At 40.8% G+C, this 10,820-nt stretch overlaps 1 protein-coding gene across 1 annotated transcript; it reads left to right on the forward strand.

The window, feature by feature from the left end:
- The first annotated feature begins 2,490 nt into the window (after nucleotides 1-2,490).
- LOC149922291 (RNA-binding protein MEX3B) lies at nucleotides 2,491-10,166 on the forward strand. The gene is made up of 2 exons (XM_090164204.1): nucleotides 2,491-3,275; nucleotides 6,603-10,166. The coding sequence occupies exons 1-2, from the start codon at nucleotides 3,050-3,052 to the stop codon at nucleotides 7,946-7,948; spliced, it is 1,572 nt and encodes a 523-aa protein (XP_090020330.1). The 5' UTR covers nucleotides 2,491-3,049; the 3' UTR covers nucleotides 7,949-10,166.
- The last annotated feature ends 654 nt before the right edge of the window (nucleotides 10,167-10,820 follow it).

Below are 10,820 nucleotides of genomic sequence, written 5' to 3' on the forward strand. Positions count from 1 at the left end.
TGTACGCCATTGTATTTGGCGGTCTTCCCTCGCAACCGGGAAAGTGCCGGTGGTACGCTGCACTTACCCTTCTCGAGATCGATATTCGAGCTCAGTCTCAGAGCGAAGGTGGGTTCCGGAGGGGGGGGGGGGGGGGGGCGAGAGTGGAAAGATGGCGACTCTCAGATGCGCATTGAGCCAATCAATAATTCCCGGGGAAGCCCGTAAGGACGCTTTTCGAGCCAGACGCCCAACTTTGAGGTATTAAATGAATAAAAAAAATGCTGTATGGGGGGAACGAAGTAGAGACGGCCTTTTATATGGCCCCCTCTCGAATTATCCGAGGGGTGCCCATGGGGGACCTGACGAAGCTTATAACAGGAACCCGGAACTTGTTAAAGTTACCTCTTTTTTGTGGGTGTAATTTTATCAATACTACGTCTGATATTTTGGGCTTTGTGGAACAAAGGCTTACGATTTCGTACTATAACGGGGGACATTTATAGGTTAGACGGGTTTTTATATTATTATTATTATTATTCAGTTCCACGCGCGCGTTAGGTTACAAGAGAACTGTCAGCCCCGGCAAACGTTGTTTCCCGCCTAACACGCGGATCGAATTTTCGGGGGAAACCCCATGATGAGACTGATAACGCTGGCGTCTTATTCAATGTACAAGCCACATTTTTACGCTTTACGATTGATTACGTTATAAGAACACTCGTATTTTCCGATTGCTACATTTTTACGCCTTTATTTGGAATATATTCGGCCCTTTTCTACGGGAATGATACCGATTCTTCCCGGCAGATGGCGACACTGTTATCGATTTTGGAAGATAAACAAAAGGGAATACGTAAAGGGAATTGGATTCGGGAACGCTTAAAGATTTGCCGATTCTCATTGCAAATAGAGGCAGTTTAAGTTCTAGACGTTGTAACATCAACGTGTAGACATTTCTACTCTATCAAACTAACGTGAAGAAACTTCTCTTAAAAGCCTACGCGTTTACGTTTTAACGCCACGAATTGTGTCAAATTATTCACGGGTATTTTAAATAATTAAAGTTTCTCCATTTAATTCCTTCCTCGAAGTTGAGGGTGACCCTCGGAAAGAGGTTAAGTTTCCCCCCTTTTCTTAATTAAAATTCAACGAGTCCGATGGTACGTCCCCACCCTATTATAAAAGATTTAGCCCATGCCTCAGCTGTTGTAACAAGACCTGCCAATTAGTCGAAAAATAGCCGTAATAAATTATAAGAACTTGAATAATTTAGAAAAAGAGAGAGAGCTAGTTGCGAGTCCTTCGGATGGGCCAACGACTCTTGGCAGCCTGTTCAAGGCCGTTAACTGGAGGAGAAAGTGGGCAATGGTCTAAAGTGAATTACCTTGAAACGGATGTTACCCGTGGGATCAAGGTGATATTACTCCGAACGGGGGTAACAGGGGGCGACATCACTTTTAAGTTTTAAGAAACCCGTGGAATCTCGATAAATTCAAGCCTAAGTTTTTAGTTTTCACGCGAGACATTCACCGTACAATTAAGTGTTAATTTTGAATTTCACCTAGGTTTACAGTTTATAAGTTAAAATAGTAAAAATAGTTGTTGTAATGGATTTTCATGGAGCATTTGTTCGTGGCGAAAGTAATTCGAAGCTTCTCGCTTCGCGGATGGCTCGCTCTTTAAACGCTTCGGTCTCTTCATTCTCACCAGAGGGCGGAAAAACGCAAAAAAAATTGTGGTCTGTCTCAAGGTCAACTAGTAAAAACTCCGCTTTGGGAGGGCCAATAAACGGAATATGGACGTTCGGACCATGGGTACGCCACTTACGTCTAAGAATTAACAACCTTCCCCCCCCCCTCCACTTTCCCCACATTGACAAAAATACAGAGGCCTACCCTAAAAACTAGGCTTATACGAAAAGGCTAATTGAAGTTAGGAATTACAAAAAAAAACACAGCTATAAGAATAACATCGTAGCCTAGAATGCCAGACAAAAAGCTGCTAATTTAAAACACATAGTCGGCGAAAGGTACGAGCGCGACGCCAATAAAATTATTTCCCAGCCGTATATTCCAAAGTCCCGCACCTAATACAAAAGCGCGTGTTTTTCGGTCCTCGGAGTACAAACCGCTCCGAGATAAAACAAAAAAAACGTTTCAACTTTTAACGATACTTGAAGAAATCGGGCCCTTTTCTGTAGAAACTGTTTTGTAACAGCGCGGCTTTCGGCTTATCTTTAATCCTGATTTTTTTATTCTCTGTGTGTACACACAAGCAGGAAGTCGCTATACAACTGTACGACTCGAATTCGTACATTGTTATTCCCGTGTTCGGAAATTTTCACGTTTAAAAATATAAATCTCGAAGGGAAGCTAAGCGATAACGGAATAAAATAAAATTTTTAAACACTAAAAAAAAGTGTAATTGTTTTTTGGAATTGCTAGTATTCGAGCATAATTCGCCGGCGTATCGCGCACGTGTCTAAAGCCCGCCAAAACGTTACCTCCGAAATTGTCTTTCTTCGCGCCAAAATCGGTTCTCCTCGGCATAAAGGAGTCGGACGACGAAGGTATCGTTTGGACATTTTGGTGGTGGCACATTTTAGTCGTATTTTAATTAGACTTTTCGGGTTCGGCTCTTCGTGGCTTTTATCGTAATATTAAAGTAAAATTAAGTTTTTTAACTATTATAATTAGCGTGTAAACTTTTGTCGTAGCATCGGCGCCAATCGTTAAAATCCGGTAGAACTGACAGCCAGTGTAATCCCCCGTGCGCGGCAAAGAGGGGTGAGAGTAGTCCAATAAGAGAAGAGCTTCGGTTTCCGCCGACGGAGGCACTGCGAGCCCAACCCTCGAAGAGAGAGAGTGTAGACGGTCGTCGAGTGACGTCAACGCTCAGAATTACCCGGACGGTGGGATATTCGGGAGTGGAGCAGTACGGCGGCAGGCGCTGTGCTGGTTTGCGGCACGGCTTCGCTAAAGCGACTAGCCATAATATTTAAGATTTAGGTTTATTTTTGTATTCACCCGTACTTTGTACTAAACGTCCTCAAAACAAATCCCCTGTGATGCCTGCTAGTCTGTTCCCAGAGATGGAAAGAAGTGGCGGAGGTCTCGAAGACCAACGCGCGCTTCAATTAGCGTTGGAATTGTCCATGCTCGGATTGAACAACGAAAACGACTCGCTCGGCTCCAGTTTCGAAGGAGAAGCCAGAAGTAAAAAAAGCCAAAATACGACTGAATGTGTTCCTGTGCCAAGCTCGGAGCATGTCGCGGAAATTGTCGGAAGACAGGGTAAGCTTAAAACACCGCCCGAGAGCGAAAATTTCTTTGTTTTCTATACCCACGCTGACACATGGCGTCCCTCTTTGTCTGCCCGCGAAAACGTCCGTTGCGGCGTGCGGCGCCTCGGCTGCCACCGCCCGTGTCGTGTACGAGAGATTCTACCAATCGATAAATAAACGGACTCCACTAACTCGAAGAGGACAATGGTTGGTATCGTGGGCCCCTCGTACGCTACGCGTAAATCCGAACTCATTTTTCACACCCTTAAAAAATTGATAACGAAATTAAACCGCGATTAAACCGGCGATCTATCAAACTCACGTGCGGTTAGGTTTACCTAACTCGCCACTAGCTGGCGCCAGTGGCCCCGCTTGTAAAACATCTTTGTGCTAATATATTTACGACTAAATTTGCCATTAAATTATCATAGAAGTTAATTTTATTTTTGTAAAAATCCTGCGTTTATGTTGAATTCCCGTAGCTCTAGTTTTTTTTCAATCGAACATTAAAGGCGATAAGCGAGGGTGTCTCAATGACATTTCACTAAGCCTTAGTTAATCATTTTTTAAAAGATAATCTTTAAATGATTTGCGATGGCTTTGTGAGGATAGGAACCAATATTTTCGCGCGATAAATCTTAATTTTGAATTGGCGTGTTTCTTAACAGAATGCTCGAGTACTCTTTATCTACTGACTAAAGCTTAAGTATAGTTCGATATTTTCGAACAAATTTGTTATATTTTGCCAAGGCTTAAAATAGGAAAGTCAACCAATTAGGTAACCTTACCTTCGAAATTAAAACCGTAAACCTTTGTCGAGTTATTTTGGTACCTAGAGCGTGCCTCCCATTCCCTTCCCATTGTATTTAAGTGTTCGAAATTGAAACTAACAAAATTTCAATACCCTTGAATAGTTTCTTGTTATGAAGTATAATTTTTCGTATTTTTATACGGTGTTGGTTTTGGATGAGGAGGGGAAAGGGGGGGTTTAACGTCGGCTACCGTTGCCAGAAAGCAACCGTCATCCTGGCGGGGTTTACGCCTCAGGCGGAGAGATGGGAAGCTTTGGAAAGTCTTTGAAAAGGCATTGCCTCTGTACCGCGTTAGGCCTTGCCAGCCGCGTCGGAAATTTTTTTCCACTATCGCGCGTTTCCTGTTCTGTATTTCAGTATAAAAAAACTGCAGGTTTTCCACACACACAACCTATCGAATTTCGCAAGGGTATATTTTTTGGGTCCGACCACGTAGAATAGAACTGGCTATTTATATACTTTTCTAGGCTTCTTTTTACCCGGGTTTTCTCGGGCTAGGCAAAACCCCTTTTTTTAAGGCGACGGAAGCTACGATTCTTGCCAAGATATTTTAAAATTGATGTGGTTCGCGTCTTAACAAATTTGGCTACGGGATGGGTCTAAAATCGTGTTTATTCTTAATGCGCCTATAATATAATATATCTTTCAAGGATAATAAGGGATTTGCATTATTGTTTTACATCTGTATTTTAAGAAAAGGCGGTTTAGGTTATATATTCACTATTAACGCTAATGACGCTCTGACCTTCGTTAGTTGCTGTTAAGCACCCTTTTTTTTGTTTCAAGGAGCAACCTTGTCTATTGGGAGAGTAGGAAAAAAATTGAAACCGCGCGGGGAAAGACAGCTGATTCTTTTTACTACCATGGATATTTAAGGGAAAGTTTTTTCGGAACCTAGGCTTACCGCGCAATTTCTAAGCTAAACTGGGTCATTGCGAAGTGGATTTTTAGCTAGACTTGACTGGTTTTTTTTCTATAGATTTTGACAGATTGTGGTTATTGAAAAGAAGCTATTCGTTTTGGAAAAGATTTATATTGTGTCAATATATTTTTGTTGTAATATTGTTTTTTTAATGCGAATTTTTAAAGAGTATTATAATTTGTAATAGTATAACAGGGTTGCCACACGTCAGGGAAAATTCTGGGAATTAAAAAATTGGCTTAAAAAGTCAGGGAATTTTAAGACTCAGGTTTATCCAGGTTTGGCAAGAACCATACTGGATTTAATTGGCTTAAAAAGCCGATTTTTTTGCCAATCCTGGTTTTATCTTGACATTTTTAAAGGGAATATAACCTCAGGTATTTGGTGTGGAACACCAACGTTTGCAGCTCTGGCCGCTCTTGCCTTTGGCTTTAGAAATGTTTGGCGCCACTGTACGGGAAATTTGAAAAATTGAAGGGGTCTTCCATAAAGATTGCTTTGCGGGTTATATTCCCTTTAAGGTAATTTTACATCTACGACAAAATCTGTTATGTAATTCATTGAAAGGTTGATACACATTTATTAACTTCTGATAAATGTAAATATAAAGTTCAAAATTGTCTAATTTTAGCCTTAAAAGTTCAGGGAAAACCTCTTAAAATGGTCAGGGGATTTGAATCTGAAAATATTGTGGCAACCCTGTATAAAACTTAAATCTTTCCCGGTTGGTCGCTGTCGCGTTTTTGCGTCAAATTGTAATAGTAAGAGTTACTGGGTGCTATTGCCCTACGCGAATGAAAGCGGCAAGGATAAGCTAAAGATAAATCGTAAAGGTAGTTTTTGTAAAACTGATTTCATACAGAACCTAGGTTGGTATTTATAGTTGAGCGGTTGTCTCTAAAATCGTAAGAGGGTGATTTCGCTATTTCGTAAGCCTTAGTTCGAGAATCGCGGCTCGTATCAAATCAGTTTCTCCGTGTAAATATAACAATTCACGACCAGGTGCTACGAGTTGGAATAATTTGGAAAGATAATGTTTTAGGAGACGGGGCTATTCGCCCGAGCCAAAAGTGAATGAACATTGACTGGTTGTTGCTTTATCTGATGTAATTGACACTTAGTATCGCTTTTATCAGCTACCCGCGTTAAATGTGTCTGGATAAATACCATTTGTCGCGAGTTTTTGACCTAATATTGTTTTTTAAAGTTTAATTTATATTTAAGGTGGGTTAAACTTTGCAATTTTTGCTCTTCAATGATTTTAAATTTAATTTATCGAGATAAGTACGGATAAGTATCGAGTAAAATAGATTCTTGGCAAAGGTTCGAACTGTTTGTTGTTTGTGGGACTTGGGTAGGCAGTGGAGAAGTCTTTGCTGACTAATGGCGTGTTTCTTTGAGAGCGTACATGGAATTAGGCGTTAGGAAAATAATGTTATTAAGATAATGACTCGTTAAATACGGCCTTGTCCATCGGATATCAAAATATTACGTCTTGGGCTAATTTGAAATGGCAGACAACGCGGTTTTGGGGTGGTCCTCGTGGTAAACTTGATCCTGAAAGTGATATTAATGTTGAATTGTTTTGGCTCGTTCATTTTAGGCTGCAAAATCAAAGCGTTGAGAGCGAAGACCAACACGTACATCAAGACGCCAGTTCGTGGCGAAGAGCCAGTCTTCGTGGTGACGGGGAGGAAGGAAGACGTGAACGCCGCCAAACGGGAAATTCTGTCGGCCGCCGAACATTTCAGTCAGATCAGGGCGCAGCGGAAGAACAACATCAACGGGTCGCTGGCGCCCGGGCCGAATTCCAACATTCCGGGTCAAACGACAATCCAAGTTCGAGTGCCCTACCGAGTAGTGGGTTTGGTAGTGGGGCCAAAAGGTGCTACGATTAAACGCATTCAGCAGCAAACGAATACCTACATCGTGACGCCCAGTCGCGACAAAGAGCCAGTCTTCGAGGTGACCGGGCTGCCCGAGAACGTGGAGAACGCCCGCAAAGAGATCGAGGCGCACATCGCCATGCGCACGGGCGGCGTCATTGACTCTGGCGACGAGAACGACTTCCACACGAACGGCATCGACCAAGCCTTCACGGGCAACGCGACCAGCGGATTCGTTCACTCCCTGTACAAGTCCGCCGACATGACCTCCGCCGCTGGCGGGTTCGCCCCTTATCATCGAGACAGCAATAATCTCCTGGCCCCCCGCTCGCCCCAGGACGTCTTCTCCTTCCCGACGGACTCCACCGGAAGCTCGTCCAAGCTGACGGACTTGTACGGCAGCGCGCGGCCCTTCGGCGGAGGGGGTGGCGGCTTTTCGAACGGTTACACCCTGTACGACACCGACGAGGGCTTGGGCGAGTCGCCCACCTTCGAGCCCGCCATCGTGCCACCGGCGGCCAGCTCGCTCTGGCCGGAGTACGGCAACCCTACCACCGCCACTATCTTCGGAAACACGTCCACGAGCGCCAGTCTCAGTCGGCGCAGCAGCAGCCTCAGCAGCTCCGGCTCCGGCACGGGCATGGCGCCCTCGCTCACCGACCCCCTCTTGCTCGAGCACCCGCCGGCCAGGCGCATCCGCAGCGACCCTCTCAACGGAAGCGTGCCATCCTTCGCGCCCTTGACCAACGGCAGCAGTTCCGGGAGCTCCGGAAGCGGCGTCGGGCCTCTGGGCGCCGCCGGGGTCCTGATCAACGGATTCCCCACCGGATCCAGCGCCGAGTCGTGCACGTCAGCCAGCAGCCCCACCGACTCCTTGGGCTCCGGCAGGAAGGTCAAGCGCGACTGCATCGTCTGCTTCGAGAGCGAGATCGTTTCTGCCTTGGTACCTTGCGGTCACAACATGTTTTGTATGGAGTGTGCCAACAGAATCTGCGAAAAGTCGGATCCCACGTGTCCCGTCTGCAACCAACCCGCCGCGCAGTCCATCAGAATCTACTCTTAGACTGACGATTCTGAGACACGGAAATCACGCGACACCCGGATATATATAACGAACGATGGCCCGCCTGTCGTCCGACGGGACCCCAACAAAAACACACGCGGGACTATCTACGGGGCCCCCCCGAAGACCGGGACACGCGGGACCTAACCAACCAAACAAACAAATTCGGGGCTCGACATTTTATTTTTCTTCTCCTTCCCCCCCATAAAACCCTCGAAAATATATCCCCAATATATATTATATATTTGTATTTTTTTTATCATTTCGTTGTGACGTGAAAACGCGGGTGGACCCCTTTTTAACCCGGGTTGCTCCTAAGCCCCCCTATCCCCCCAAAATACAAAAATCAACGCGGGAGGAAAAGGAGTCCCTCGTTTTAAAGGCTGTCATCTTAAAACAAAAAAAACTTCATTATCATCTTTCGAAAAAATAATTATAAAAAAATACAAAAAATAAGGACTTAAAAAAAGTAGTGGTGTTTAAATGAGAGTCATTTATAAGAAGTCCCGCACTTTTCATTATCACATAACGCATTTTTTCATCTAGCCTTATAACTACAAAGTGGGTTAACTTAAAAACCTAGATATGTAGGAATACATGGGGCTCTACTCAAATATATCTTCACAATCTCATAACAAAGTATCGGAAAAAAAGAGTATTAAAATATAAAAATATTTTATTCTTTGAATGTCAATAAATTTGTATTTAAGAATTAAGAGAAAAAAGATACGTTGTATTAGACGAGTATCATATTCCAAATGAAATCGTAGTTTTTATTATTAAATGTGCACAATACTTGGTTGCCATGATAAATGAAGTCCAGTCGGCATGCTGCTTTTTAGGGAATTACGAAATACCCCTTCACCCCACCTAAGCCACCCACCCCAAAATATTCCCGCCCCCCTTTCCCCCAACAAATTATATCCAATATAATACCCCCCTTATTAAAATTTTTAAAATTATATACGAAAAAAAAATAATAAATAATGTAGTCGGTTATATATTATAACTAGCCTCATACTCAAAAAAAAACAAATTAATTTTTCCTACGGGCATGACTATTATATCAGCTAAGTGTTAAAACTTGCACAACAATATATATATAGGGATTTTCAAAGAATCCTATTTTTTAATATTGTTTTAGTATTCCTATTTTTAATATATTGTACGTAGTTCTATTAATAATTGCAGAGGCAACATAGAATTTAAAAAAAGATTAATAACGATAAATAAACGACTTTTATTTTGATTTTGAGGCCAAAAAAAATTAAAGATTTGGATAAAATTGTATAAAAAAATTAAGAAGATAAGGATCTCCGATGTTAATATCGCGAGATCCAATTGTTGTTTTATATGACTCCTGCCCCTTTTTAGCGGATTGTGAGAAATATATCCGTTATTATCTGTGCAGCGTCAAATTTTAAATAAATTTTTTCAGGTTTATTTTAATTTTAATTTTATTTTTTAATTTTTTTTTGAAGAGAAAGTAGTCTTCCATTCAGTTTTTCCACGTGGCATTTATTGTATAAATTTTTTAAAAACAAAAAAGTATAAAATCTTTCATTGGACCTATGCACTTTAATTTTACGGGATTATTATTTAATTATAATAAATTTTAATGATATAATAAGAAATATAAAAGTCTGTTACCCTTTGCTGAGCTTGCAGATTCTGTGGTAATGTGTTCCATGCGCAATAATTATTGGGGGAAGATTTAAAAAAGAAATTAGCCAACCTTACGTGAAAAAAAAATATATATATAAATATATACAGAAGGCAAAACAGTTAAATACAAATATATATAGCCTTCCAAATATGCAATTTTAACCCACGGACTTTTTGTTTTTTAAAAATAAATACCGCGTTGAAATAAAAATGTAAAAGAACGTTTTAAATTTTGTACCCATTATTAACTTAAGTAGATTTACTGCCCGACGTAAGAAGATAAAAAAAATAATAACAAAAATTCGTTGAATTTATTTTTTTAAGAAATCTCAATTTTTTTTAAATGTATTTTGTATGAAAATCAAATGTTTTTCTTATTCTAAAAATAAAGGGGCACAAAAATAGAGATCCTGCAATGCTCACACATTTTTTATTATGAAGGTATCTTTATGGGTACCGTTTGTAAAGAAAAAAAAGCTAATGTTATAACGTTGCCTTATCAGGAAAAAATAAGCTATTTATGTGGCCAATAAAACTTTTTGTGTACATTTGATGTCCTTTGTTTTTTTATAGTCAGGAGTTTAAAAATAAATAAATAAAAAGATTTCAATATACGAAGGTTGTAAAACGGTGTCGATTTGGTAACCGTTTCACTTTTACCGTGGCAAAAAAAAATATAATTAAAAAAATAATGATGTGTCGAGTGAGAAGATGAAAAAATTATATCCACATTTCAGGTTAGCTGATTTAGCTAAAGCTGTGACAAAAATATATGAAGCTCAACTGTGTTGCGTGTGGTGTTAGCTCTAAATAGAGGGGTTGTGTCATGATTTGTTTATTCAAAGGTAAAAAAAATGTTTCTCTCCAAAGTAAATTACAGAGTTCCATGCTAAAATTATTCCCCATATATTTTATTATTCAAATTTTAAGAATATCCCTGAACAAAATGTATTTTGGAGTTCGAATAAATACCTCTTCGTGTGAATTTGTGTACTTAAAATAAGATGTTAATTTTTCACGTTTTTCTAATATTTTATTTTTGACTTTGTGAACAGCGATTCACTATAGAAATAAAGTTTATGGAGTTTGTAACTTATTTAGTTCTTATTTTATTTCCTACCTTACACCAAACAGCGCGCCACCTAAAAATTTCGAAACGACTGGAAAAACTAGGGTTGTTAATTTTCCGGAAAAATAAAATGCGGGA

This window comes from Leiobunum rupestre, chromosome 11 (assembly GCF_980474605.1).
Source record: "Leiobunum rupestre chromosome 11, qqLeiRupe1.1.hap1, whole genome shotgun sequence".
NCBI classification, from domain to species: domain Eukaryota; kingdom Metazoa; phylum Arthropoda; class Arachnida; order Opiliones; family Sclerosomatidae; genus Leiobunum; species Leiobunum rupestre.